Here is a 14,370-nt window from a genome sequence, read left to right on the forward strand (position 1 = left end):
CAGCTGTCTGTCCAGGGACCCTGTCTCCTGCTTCTCTTAGAACAGAGCTCTGTGGACACATGGTGAACAAATGAATTTGACTGTTCAGATTAGGAACAGCTGCTAACTTCCTGGTGCAGAATAACCTGAAGATTCTTCTTGGAGGATTTTCACAAAGAACTTTTGCTTACTTCAGTCTAAGAAGGATAGACTGTCACTCTTCCCAAGGTGGGAAGAGCCCATACACGGCTCAAATAAAAAGCAGTAAAACTCTTTATAGAAAGAGACTTTTTTTTTTTTTTTTTGAGGAAGATTAGCTCTCAGCTAACTACTGCCAGTCCTCCTCTCCTTGCTGAGGAAGCCTGGCTCTGAGCTAACATCCGTGCCCATCTTCCCCCAGTTTATACGTGGGATGCCTACCACAGCATGGCTGCAAGCAGTGCCATGTCCGCCCCCGGGATCCGAACCAGTGAACCCCGGGCTGCCGAGAAGCGGAACGTGCGAACCCAACTGCTGCGCCACCGGGCCGGCCCCTTTATAGAAAGAGATTTATCCTTTTAGGTAGTCCATATAGCACCTTCCCTTACTTCCATCTATTAGGAACATATTGTACAATGTTGATAGAAAAGGCACATTAGAAAAATTGTCATGATAAATATGTAAATCTCTGATGTCTATGGTGTGCATGATGTACCCTAACCTTGTGCAGTATACAACCTCCACAACCGTATGTGACAATGTTGAGTTTTTAGGATTACTGACTCTTGGGATTCTGGTCTTGCCTTCTGGGGGCAAAAAAAAATATATAGAATGCAAGTTTCAGTGTCACTGACTGCACTGATTGCCAGGATGTAGACTTCACTATGAACGTCTCGATAATCATGGACACCAACCTCTGGCCACCTTGTTCAATTATTTCTTATCCCTGAAAGAATGCCAAAGGCAGAGCTGTAACATACCTAGGAGAGTGAATGCTAGAGGAGAAGATCAGCAGATCTGCATAATTCATTTAGGACTGAGTTGCATCGTGCACAGTAACTCGCTATCCAGAAGCTGGATTGCTGGGTAGTGTAAGCATGGGCTTCACACTGGATCCTCTCATAACGCATCTGGGTGCTCTCGCTCACAGCGGGCATCGATGCATCTCACATTCCCTGAGCCCCTCTTTGAAGCTCTACCTTTCAGCCTTCTCCCTCTGCACTGCGTCCATCAGGCGGCTACACCCAGGCCACAGAATGTGACAAATGGTCCTCTTTTCTGTCTGCCTTTTCCCAGAGCAAAAAGACAATCATTAGCATTCACTAAGTTTTTTTTATTTTGTAAAAAGTCCTTTCATCGTGTACACTATCTCAAAATTTGCTAGCTGTGGCAATGCCCTAAGGTAGGTCTCATTTTTATTCTCACGCTAAAAATTAGTTAAATGGCTTGCTGACAATAACAGAACCAACACAGGGTAGGTCTGACAAGTAAGATTTTGATTCCAAATTAATATATATACACAAACACACATGCACATATATTTTATATGTTTTTTCAATTATAACCCCCTATCTCAGAATTATGAAGAGGCAGAAAGTATACATAAGAAGGAAGGAGAAGCAGAGTTCAGGAAAGGCTGCCATGATGAATAAAATGTCCTCTTACTGGTATATCTGACTCTTCAGAACTTTCCAGAGTATGCAAACTGTCTGTCTTTAAACACAACAGGTCCATTTTTAACTAATAGGAAATACTGGGTCATATCCAGAGGTTCTATTTAAGTGAGGCCATCCTTGGCACATAAAGCCTCAATAAAACGTTTGTTGAACTGAACCCTCCTTGAACAAACTGGGTATTCTAGACAGACAGACATTGTCTACCAAGAGCCCAGGAGAGACCAGCCAACGGTGTTATTCATTCAGAGGTCTGCTTCGTGCAGTTATTGTTGTTCAACTTGTGGCATACCCATTCAGCCACAACTTTGCAGGAATCTTGCCCTGTGTCTGGCTTCAGTAAAATTTTGGTTTCTGTGTAACAAAGAAAAACCTGTTTATAACATTCTGAGCTCCCCAGCGATGGACTTGGCCTTCCTTAGGATCTGGGTGATTCTGCTTTATGAAGTCATTCAAGTGAGAGGCTGAATAACCACTTTCTAGGGACAGCCTAAGTGAGTCACTCCCCCATGTGGAAGCTGAATGGATACTTGAATAGGCAGCTGGTTTCCATCTAGAAGTAGGAGATTCTTGCAGATGAGGTAACAAATCTATCAGCAACAAAGTTCAAGGAATTTCTTGACAGGCCCCAGATGCTTTCTGGGAAAGAGGCTATTTCTTGCCATGTTCTCTTAGTTTCTAATGATTTTATATTCAGATGTGCCATAGCTGTCTCAACTTCCAGGGAGATAAAAACAGCCTAGAGGAGCCACTAAAACATACATCAGCAAATGAACTTGGATGCAAGACTTAAAATACGGAGCATGAGAGGGAGTGGTGCTGGCTAGATAGAGCCCAAGTGTATATTCTTGAGAAGAATTCGCTCTGACACAGAGGATGAAAACTGAATTCACACTGTCTGGCTGAGGGCAGCAACAATAGGCTGTGCTTTTTAATGGGTTTCCGAAAATGCTGCATTCCATCCCTTGGCAAAGGAAGTCCATTAATAAAGGGAGAGTGGCTGGTAACCAGCTACAGATAGTGGGGCTGCACTGGCTCACTGTGATTAGAAAGCTCGCTGCACTTAATACATCCCCTATCCACGTTGAAACAGCTTCATTTAATAAAGCAGTATGGCTGCTGACACAAGTGTATTTAAAAATGGGCATAAATAGGAGTCCAGAGCTCTTGGGAACATTCCATCTGCTTGTGGGAAGGGTGACAGCAAGGTGCAGTCTTAAAAGGACTTGTACTTTATAAGTTAAACCCAGTCCTGGATGCTAAAAGACAATGACAGGGATTATAAATATAAAATATCACTTATAATATATACATACACATGTATATACTTTATACACACATGTACTTTAGCTAAACTAATCTACCCTTTCCTGGAACATTGGTGAACCTCTTAGATTGCCAATACAGCATTCTCTTAAAGGCATCATTTTTTCCCCTGGGGGAAATGTGAGTCATTTTATTCAGACAAGACAAAATGTAAGTGGGGGTAGTGGGAGAAGTATTGAATCTCAAGAAAAGGCACCAGAGTTTGATGGGCAAATTTTCTTTTTGAAACAAATTAGTCATTTGTCTCCTGGGACAATTCATTACAAACAAGGCTCAGAAAATCAATTTGAAAGAAATCAGCATTATAAAATATAAATATACAACTGAAAGCCAGCAATCAGGCTTCATTTAGATCAGTCTGTATTTTTCTTTCAGAGGGAAAGGGAAAAAGAGAAGAAACAGCATTTGGCTGGGAGAGAGGAGCCACAGCCTTTATTGAATCACTGTGTGACCATGGGGCATTGGCTTTCTTCATGTGGAAAATGGGGATAATAATGCTTTCTACTCCTAATCCCCTGGGTTCACACGAGGATTCAAATTGATACTGTGGGTGAAATTGTTTTGAAAGGGCAACACAAATGTAAGATGTATCTAAATATTCTGCAAAGCATGAAATGATTGAGAAATTGATGTGCTCCAACACAGAACAGTGGAAAGAAAACCAATCCGTGACTCAGGAAGGCTGGCAGGTGGGAAACGGCAACATGTATTTATGGAACTCCCACAATGTCAGGTCTATTTCACATCCTTGGCCATGCTCAGGACAACCCTGGGAGTTTGGGCTTGTTAAGTTCAGTTTCCACGTGGACAGGAGAGTAAGAGGAGGAATATGAAATTTGCCCAAGTCATACCCAGAGGAAGAGCACCCAGTACCCAGGATCTGTCTATAGCACCTGGGAGTTACCCGACTCTGTCAATCGCTCACTGTGTGATCCTTGCCAAGTCAATTTCTTCCTGTGAAAAACAAAGGGATTTCCCCAAACCTAGTTATTTGAATAACACCTTCTTGATTTTTCCTAAATCCATAGACTACCCATCCTATGGTTTAATTAATGCTTTTCTAAATTTGATAAGAAAACCCATTACTTCTATAAATGGAAAATCAGTATTTTTCTAACACATTAAAGTACACAGAAATGTTTCTAACACACACTAAAATATCCAGCTATTATAGCAAAAATATGCTCAGATGTACACCACCTAGGTTCCTCGTTTTGGGAAACACTAAGCCAAGTGATTGCTAGCTCAGCTCCGGAAATCTGTGCTCTACTGTGGAGTAAACAGATCAGATGAGTCAGGTACCAGGTACCAGCTGCCCCATAGCTTGGCTTCTCTCTTACAGTGGCTTCTTACTCTGTTTCAAATACTTTTTCTCCAATCCTTCCTTCGTAATTTTCTACACTCTTCAACTACATTTTCAACTCTTAACTTCTAGCCATCTTCGATGCAAATTTCAGCAAGCTTTTTTCTGAGAATCAATGTGGGCAGAGGGATGTGGCAGGTGTTATCAGGGCTTATAAAATGAGTAATGCACGCCTATAATATGTATGAGTCAAGAGTCAAGACAGATGAAGCAGTTCAAGAAAAAATTACAAAGAAACATAGCAGCATACATACAATAACCCATTCTAGCAGAGACATAGTCAGAGTAGAAGAACAGATATTCAAAGATCAACCTTAAAACTGAAAAACACCACAGGGGCCACCTAAGTCCAGGCCTGCATACCAGAGGCCTAGGATTTAAATCCAACTGTCAAGGATGTTTGGTTTGGCATGCAAATTACTTAAAATAGAAATAAGAGAACGCCTCTCCTATTAACCTCAGTCTTCAACACTTGCTATGGTCTTACCCTAGGCCTGTTTCACTCATTTATGTCCTCTACCTGCGCATGAAGATGTTTGAGAGTACATTCTGTGATGTATTTCGAACCTCAACCCCATCTCTAAGCATTACACAGAAGTATGAAAGTGAAGCCAAAGCAGCTAAGAGCCTATTGTAAAAGTACAGCTGGGACTAGAGTCCTACAGCTCTTGGGTATCAGTGAAGTCCTTTATGAAGTTCAATCTACAATGATGCTTTCAGAACGTATCACTCTTATATAGGGTCTTGAAAGAGATGTTAGTGAATCCAACTTTACAAGAAGATACATTAGTTGAGGAAAGTTGCAAAGAAAAGAGGCTGAACAGAGAGGACTGAGAAGTTTCAGAGATGGGAAGGAGATATGCATTAAAACCAAGCTGGTGCAAAAGAACAGCAAGTAGATGAGCATGCAGACTCACCTTCTTCCTAGGGCCTGGAAGGTAAGGGAGATGAGGAACATGCAAGATGAGAGGGAGTGTGGAACTGGAGAGCCCAGATTCTACCTAAAAGGATTCAAAAGGTAGTTTAAGAAATAGCATGCAGGTACAAAACTTTATACACACTCTTTCTGGAACTAATAGGAAACCAGGCTCGAAAAGCAGGAATAGCAGGGCTTGAAAACTAATTGAGGTGTCTGAGTAGACTTTAGAGATAGAAGGGATCTTAAATACCATGTGCAAACCTTTTTCTCTTCCAAGAGAGACAATGACCCCTGAAAGGTTGTGTGAGTTGCTCAAGTTTATGTGCCTCAGTAGACACAGACGGAAACTGGATACATGGCCCTTCATTTCCAGTTTAGTGTATTTTTCTACTTCTTTTGGGTTTGACTGGGTTTAATGTAATAGGCAATAAAGTGAATGATGATGCAAAAATTTAGTTTGAGAAAATGGAGTTTGCATCTATATTCAGCAACAATTGCAATAGAAAGTGAATGGAAGAAGAAAAATGCATCAGCAGATCTTGCTTTCAGGTCTTATTTTAAGGCCAGGGCTTCCTTGTGATTACCAGTATCACTATCCCTTTTCCCAAGAACCTGATAAATAAAATTTAAAAGTAACTCTCTTCTCTGCCAAAGGCACCAACTTACCTTTCCCACCCACCCTACCTATTATGCCTCCTGCAGAATCATCACCTTGCAAACAAGTTGCCTCCTACAAGGCCTCTTGTAACCTCGTGAGCTTGCATAAGTTCTATTATAATATCATAGAGTGAAGGCAAAGTCAACCACTAGTCATAAGAAAAAGCATCTAGGACATATTTCTGAGCAACTACAGAGCAATTTATTTTCTATCTGTCCAGATATGTGTCAACAGTTCACTTTCTGACTTCTGAAATCAGAAAGAGTTTCTGTAGGCCAGAATTTATCGAGCTGTTTTAGAAAACACCGAATGTCAGCAGAGGGAACTATTTTTATCACTGTATGTTGTTTAACGGCCCTTGATGGTGATCTAATTTACAGCACCTATAAAAGGCTGGACAAGCCAAGAGGCTGAGCCAAGAACTTTGATTTCTAAAGAACTAAGCATTACACAGCAAAGATTCTATCCAGTGCCTACCTCAAAAAGTGAAGGGAAAGGGGTGCCAATAAACAGAAAATTAAAGGCATAAAGAATTAGGTATACAGCCAAATGGGCAAGTATTTAAATTCTCTTCTTGACACCAACTCCTCCTCAGAGTTTAGCAATCCAGTAAATATTTATTGAGCAGTTCCAAAGTACAAGGTTCTGTTCTAGATATTAAGACGGTCAAAAAAATAAATTAAGATTTAGTCTCTTATCTTCAAGAGCTCCCCAAATACTGAGAGACAGAGAGGTGTAAATAATTTACTGCAATGTACAGTGGGATGTTTTAAGTATTATAGTGGCTCAAGCTACACGCTGTAGGTACCCAGAGGAACTGATTTAAGAAAGTTTGATTATTATATAAACAAAATTTTGAAAATTGTAAGCAATTATGTGGATTAAATCAACTTCTATTGTCTGAAAATTAATTAAAAGGATGAAAATTGAAGCCATTTATAATTTTGACATTTTATCTGTAAGTTTGATAATAGAATAGCGCTTTAAAAATGTGAAGGCAATTTTCTTGTGAATGTTGGCTATTCTGAACCAGAAAGAGAAAAAGCTATTATCTTTAATGATTCTTAAATGTTTACAGATAATGTGGGCTTTCTCAGGTAACTGGTTTGATGCAGAACTCAAAGCAGGTTTTGCTATGTGGCATTTCCTTTTCTACTTAGCTTCCTAAAAATCCAGAAGTAAACAATCATTCAATAACAGAGACAGAGCCACTGGATCACAAGATCTTGGCTAACTCTAGGGGAAAGTGCATCACCTGTATAAAGTTAGCTTTGGTTTGGTTGGCATTCTTTAGAATCTAACTGGAGGAGTCAATTTGTTTCTATAGGAGCCCAATAAAGTCTTGCTCGGTTTTTCATTGCACAGTCTGTTGAGGTTCAGTCGATGTTCCTTTCTCTGCATGGCTTTCCATTTCTCAAACTGGGGAAGCTGAGGGGCTTCTGAACAGGGGACAGTGACTGGAGTACACTAAACAGGAATGGGTGTCAATGCTTTGAACTCTTTCAGCAAACTGTCTTTGTGGTACCAATTGGACTGTTATAATCATTTTTATTTAACAAATTTCCTTGGAAAGATGAAGGAACCAAGATATAAAGTTTAAGGAATATGCTGAGTGTCATACACAGTTGGTGCATATTCAAGATGGCTACCAGATTCAGGTTCTAATAACCCCTGAGTCAATGCTCCCAAGGACTTGCTTAAATTTATCTATAAATGGATGGGAAGAAACACTTTTGGTGAGATATTAAAAGGCTACAGAATATACCATTTACTAACCTTTCATGACTAAAATTAAAGTATAAAAATTTTCATGACATCAACAGCAATATTTAGGAGCCCAGATATTTGACCTCCCTTAAGACCCAGTTGGCTCATAATTTGAGAATCACTTTAGGGTTAGTGTTCTCCCTTGAAGGATTTGTCTTGTGTAGTTGGGGAAAACTTAATACCTTTCAACATCATAGCACACACAACATTAGAATTGGAGTACATTCTAGACATTATATAATCTATTCCCTAAATTGTACAGCTCAGGAAACTGAGGCTCAGAAAGATCAAGTATTGCCGAAGGTCATTTGCTAGACTCAGTACTAGAAACTCAGTCTACTGATTGTCACAGACGGAAAACTGCATTTTTTATTGGGTCCTCAGGCACAATCCTGTGTCTTCGATACTAATTATCCCAATGGATTTGCACTTCCTAAAGTACCCACTGGCCTATAGCATCAGATCCAGGGAACACTTTAGAGGCATGTTCTCCAGAGCATCCCACCTTCCTGAAACTCTCTGCTCCATCGAATGGCATGGCACCTTTCTCTGAATTTTCCTCTGATTCTTCTGACCACTTTTTCTCACTCACTATCACTGTGCTCTAAAATATTGGTGTTCACTAGAATCCCATCTTTGTCAGCTTGTCTTCTATCTTTACTCTTACTCCCTGGAAAATCTCCACAGCCTTCTACTGTGGGTAGTGTGCTAATGATTCTCAAAGGAATGTCTGCAAGCTAGACTTGACTCCTGAGCTGCTAGCCTCTCTCTTCCACCTCCTGGGCACCTCCACATGGATTCTCTACTGTCATTCAAATTTAACAATGTCGCAAACTTCTTATAAGACACACATACACACACACACATTTGTAGATAGATACGTGGATAGAGAGAGATGCATCCTGTTATAGAAATGATATATTTTTTTTAAAAAAAAGTTCAAACTTCAGGTTAAGTACACAGATACTAAGAAAGAGGATGAAAAAAAAATATACAGAAGCACACTGCTCAACTTATATACTGGGGCCACAGGGCTGGAACATTGTTCAATTTCTGCCGCTGATACTTAAATATAAGTTTAAAGAGGCTTTTGAAAAATCCTAAGGTAACAACTAGTAATGATAAAATCAAGATGTCTCACTGCAAATTGTTTCAGAAAATAATAGAAATACAACAGAATACACAGAGAAAAAAGAATAGAAGAAAAACATCAAGGAAATAGGAAAACACAGACAACATAAAACACAATGACAGAAGTAAGACTACAAAGCTACTAACATGGTGATGATGAAGAATTTTTAATAACAAGGATGCTGATGGTTTTAATAACAAGCAATGCTTAGTGAAAAAGTCAGGCCACAGAACTGCATGCACTAATGATCACAACTATGTATAACATGCAAGGATGTTTACAGGCAGCAAAGGACAGCAGTTAAGAATATATATTTTAGAATCCACAGATTCAGATTTTAATTCCTAATCCGTGATTTACTATGTGACCTTGAACCAGCTATCAAGCCCACTGTACCTTACTTTCCTCTTTTTTTTCTTTTAATGAGGATAATAATGGTACCTACTTAAGAGTTTGAGGGTGAAGATTAAATTAAAACTACTTGTAAGCTTAAGAAAAGTACCAGGCACACAGGACACGCTTAGTAAGTGGTACTAGTGATTACACTGTTAACTCCCTGATAAATAGTATCCTAGTGCCTTTGTCTCCTTCAACATAGGGCTTCCTTTGCATAGCAGTATGTAGGAGGAAGCTTGGATGAGAAGTCAGGAGGCCTGAATTCTAGCGCTGGATCTGCCAATAATTAGCTCTGTGATCTTGAATAATCTATCTGAAGGCCCTATGCAAAGAGGAGCTAGTCTCAATGCTCTTGTAGATTCTTTAAATTATACTATGGTGGTCAGAGGAAGGATAAACAAAAGAAGGAGAATCACATGCCAAACCTAGACTCTGACATATTCTCTCTGTGTTTACGTTTGCCTTGCCTGCCAGGTTACTCTGTGCAGAAACAAGAACATGCTGTGGAAATGAAACTCACATTATCATCATTTCTGCTGTGAAGATTAACAAAGGAAATCTCAACTAAAATCGGAGTCCGAAGGCCTATAGAAGGAGCTCTCATACTCTACCACTCATTGTCAATTACTCTAAACCAGAAGAGAGGTACCTTGTACCTCCAACAGGAAGTTGGCTACTATTTTACTACTCCAACAGCAGGAAGGAGGGAAGAATTTCTTCTTGCCTAGCAACAAGCTCAGCCAATGGAAAATGCTGCAGCTCAGCCAACAAGGAGCCATTGCCACTCTGAACACTTACTTTCATCCAATGACCTCTCATTTAGAACAGCCTCTCCCAACTCTCCCTTTTTCTCTATAAAAATAAGCTCCCTTCTTTTGTTCTCTGGACTTGCTTGTGGCTCACCATAGTTTGCATATCCCAAATTGCAATTCTTTTGCTATACCTGAATAAACTCATTTTGCTGGTAAAATAACTGGCTATTTGATTTTAAAGTTGACATTGTCCAAGGAGCACACCAATGATGGAGGAGAGAGAAGTGCTGGAGGCTCCTTCTACTAAGACCCTGGTAAGAAAAGAAAATCAGGCCCTGCCCCCTGTAGAACAGTCACAATGTTCAGCATGGTAAATTATATGGATTTCCACTTTTCTTAATCTCTCTTTTTTTCTATTATTTCAACAGTCTCAATGCTATTAAGATCCAAAATTCAGATATTTTAGTCATTAAACACATTTTTAAAATTACTCAAAGAAACCTCATTGCTTCACTACATAAACTGGGCCTAATATAGCTTTTAGTCATCTTTCTTCATTCCAGGGGCCAATACCTATGTTCTAGAGGTATATTCACCACCACTGGAAGTGTGAAGAGAGCCATCCAGTTACAACCACCTTCACAGAGGGACATGGCACCTCCCGGGGCAAGCTGTCAAGAATCCAACCAGTAGCTGGTGAGAGACATACCCTTCAGGGAAGCACACTGTAGTTGGAAGATGGCAGACACAAAGTGGGCTACAAAGTAACTGTTTGTTTTTGATAAATATAGCTAAATGGGACTATCATGCAATAAAACAAATTTTAAGTCGACGAGTCTCAAGAAATGAAACAAGACTCTGCAAACCCTTAGTCACACGCTACAGGCAAACACAAAGAATAAGAAATGAATTAGGGGTCAGAACTCCAGAACCTCTCTTACCCAGCAAACAAATCACAATTCTTAATTTTCTCTGGCAGAAGATTGATGATCACATCTGAAACAAGAAGAATTTATGAGCTGCTTCCAAAGAAGATGGAGAGAGGCCGCACTTCAGAATAAGTCTAAATCGACTGAAGGATGAACTTCTGCTCAGTGGGCTGGGCATAAAAAAGGCTATGACAGGAATGGTGAGAGATCCTTTGAAACAATAAAGGCAGACAGAGACATTGACTAGTTACTCCCTATCTCCAAGAGAGAAAGAGACCACAGGCACAGCTACAGTTTCGAATATGAAGTTCAAAGTCCAGAAAAATCAACCAAAAAAAAAAAGAAAAAGAAAAAATTATGAGTGCCAATTTCAAGACTTTCACAATTCTAACAACATGCAAATTGCCTCAGTGACAAATTCTAGATTTCAATAACCTGCAGAGTAAGACCACTTGGGATATTTATGCTGAGTTTCCAGTATCCAACCAATATAAGAATCAATTTCATTTCTCTAATTTTATTTTCCTCTAGACTTCAGGGCTTATTAAATCTTGGATATCCCCCTACATAAAATAAGTGACACGAGCCTAGGGTGAGAGTTTTGTACGTGCCAAAGAAAATTCATTTATAAAGGATCAGAAAGCTGGACATAAACAACTCAGGAAAAATAGCACAGAGAATTCTAAAAAGGAAGAAAGAGGTGGGTAAGCTTGAGAAGCCAGGAGAGTATGAATAGAAATGAACAAGAGAAAAGCAAAAGACACTTTGAGCTATCTCCCTAGTCACATAAGGTATGATGCTGGACAGACTAACTGATATACCCTAAGGTCTGGAAGTGACGGGCTGCTCCACGTTTAGTCAGGTGGGGGCAGTTCACAGAAGATGCTGGGGCAGATGACTGATTATAGAGAATGGTGGGGCTTGCAGGTGTCTGAGACGTCAAGTCTCCAGCCTCCTCACTTAACAGCGGGGGAAATGGAGGCCCAAGTATATTGGTCAAAGGTACATAACAAACACAGTTATCATGATTGCTATTGGAAACAGGGAATCCCAGATTCCCCAGTTTAATGCCCTCATCTTTACTGAACATGCCAGGCTTCAGCATCTGCACCTCATTCTCCTCCTTGTATTATCTGAACTCTCTGCAGCTTGTAGTTTTTGAACTTCATCAACATCCTGAAGCTTTCTCCATCCTTTCTTTGCGTTGTGTCCCTCTATCTAGTGGTTTTCCTTCTAACTTTGACCACTTCTTCGCCTTCATTGAGTCCTCCTCCTGAACCTGTCCCTTAAAATGTGCATGTTTTCTAGGCTCTTATCTTTGATCTTCTCTTCTCTTTTGATACATATGCTAGATATAACCTAATAAATTAAAAAAATCTATATTTCTTGTCCACAGAGCACAGATGGATTTCTAGGCCACAGTAGTGGGTTTCTAGGTTGTTATGCCTTCTGGCCCACCTCACTTTTTTGCTTCCTAATGTAGTTCCCTTACTCCATTCACAGATTCACATACGTGGAGACAAGTGCCATTCTGTATATAGAACACATAAAATATGTATTTTAAAAATATAAAATATATAAAAATTTTTCTATTTATTTTCCATACATTATGATGTTTTGATATATTAAAAAAAAAAAAAAGCTGCTCCTCCTCTCATATTTGGCCTATGCATCCTAGGAGGCACTATTTCTCTGCCTTAATCATCCCAGCACCACGTGCTGGTCAACTAGAGACCATTCCTATAGCCTAAAGCCACCCGAAACCATTCACACTTGCCAACCATAAACAGTTCACCCTGCCCTGCCTTACCTTTCCTGAGTAAACCCCAATAAAGGCTGTGGCCTATACCTTCCCCTTCTTGCTGTCTTCTGCCTCCTGATCACCCTGGTGGCATTCCCACGTGGCCCTGTGTAGTGTGCCATGCCTCCCGTCTCTAGGATCTATGAGTCTTTGTCTTCCTCAGCCTCTCTGTCTGTCTCCTCCTGTGGCCGCACCTGACTGACAATCTCATAAAAGAACACAAAGTACATTGAATATGTTTGGTGCTTCCTCCAGTCATGTATCAAACCAATAACCCTCATTAGAATAGTTCTCACATTTCAATTTCGTAAGAATAACTTAGGCTCCCTGTTAAAATGTAGATTCTGAATCTCCAACCTTTCCACATCCAGAGATTTTGATGATTCAATAGATTGAGGAGGTGCTGAAGCCAGTATTTTAATATGCGCTTCCAGGAGATTCAGATTTGGAAGGGTTTACAGATTTGAATAGTATGTATATTTTAAGCTGTCACGTAGATTATGAGTGTGTCACAGGTAATGGTTCTGCCTTATGTTTCTTTGCCCCTCCTGGGAAGGGTGCTGTGCACAGTGTAGAGCACACTAAGTGATGCTCTCTCCAAGCAGTGATGCTCACCAAAAGATCTGATGTATCCAGTGAAATATTTCCCATTTGGAATGTAAGATCCTGTGTAGAAATATGTGGAATTGTGTTTAGAAGACATACTAAGGTTGTAGAAGCCTTGGTTCCGGTCTTAGATAACCTGGTGCCTCAGAATAGCAGAGGTCCTGTCATCAACCAGTTAGTGTCAGCGGCCTGGAGGTAAGGCTGGGAAATATGTGCAAATGCACAAAAGTGGTGCCTGAGCAACCCTTGTCTTTGCATAGTGCTTACTGTTCTCAAAGGGATTCTGGATCTAGCATCATGCCTAATGCACCTAAGTGGATTCTGCAGTGCTTGGTGAGTTTCAGAGAGCAACATCACACTTATGATATACCCTTTATTACTACAACATCCCAACTACCTAGCTTCTGGTTTTGGCTTCCTAAGAACTATTTATTCATTTGGGCACAAAATTACCCAGCGGGTCCATACTTTGCCTTTGCAGTGATTTTACTAAGGCCTTACAAGCAGTGTTCTGTTTATCTGCTCTTTTAAAATTATGCTCAACTCATTTGTTCAGTCTTTATTAAACAAGTAATTTCTGTACTGGCAAAAGGTCAAAATAATTGCACCAATAACTTTGAAAAAGACAGTCCAATCAATACACTTGTATTATATATGTGACCTAAAATTTACCTTGCTATTTTCAGTAGCAAATTGCAAACAATAGCAGTTAACAGCAATTTATTCTCGCTTTTCAGTAACCTCCCTCTCTTCCCAGCCCCACTAAATGAACTCTTATAAAACTGTTCACGAACTGGGGCTTGAAATGAGCCCTCTTGCCACCATCTCATTTAGCCAGTCGTGGAACAACTGCTAAGAAAAAGGAAGAAATGAGTTCAGGTGTATTCCTCACCTTGAGCAATTGATTATTTAACAGCACATTTTCATCAGTTAATTGACCAATCAACTCAAGAGATCCTTTCCTGATGTCCACCTAGTAGGAAGTCCAGCATGTGGTGCCGTGACAGAAATCAAATGGGCAAACATGTAGTCCCTGATCTGAAGGTGTGCCTGGTCTACTTAGGGAAGCCAGATGTAAATAAGTAAAATG

General features: G+C 40.0%; 1 protein-coding gene across 9 annotated transcripts in view; it reads right to left on the reverse strand.

Annotated features, from left to right (window-relative positions):
- CTNNA2 (catenin alpha 2) overlaps nt 1–14,370 on the reverse strand; it is a 1,085,794-nt gene that overhangs the window by 365,873 nt on the left and 705,551 nt on the right. For 5 of the 9 annotated variants that reach the window (XM_070236226.1, XM_070236224.1, XM_070236223.1 and 2 more), the window contains exon 8: nt 5,238–5,321. The exons of the other annotated variants lie outside the window; for them this stretch is intronic. In XM_070236226.1, the coding sequence (XP_070092327.1) occupies nt 5,238–5,321 (84 nt within the window). The remainder of the gene's footprint in view (nt 1–5,237; nt 5,322–14,370) is intronic. 9 annotated transcript variants of the gene reach the window in all.

This window comes from Equus caballus, chromosome 15, assembly GCF_041296265.1.
Source record: "Equus caballus isolate H_3958 breed thoroughbred chromosome 15, TB-T2T, whole genome shotgun sequence".
Classification (NCBI taxonomy): domain Eukaryota; kingdom Metazoa; phylum Chordata; class Mammalia; order Perissodactyla; family Equidae; genus Equus; species Equus caballus.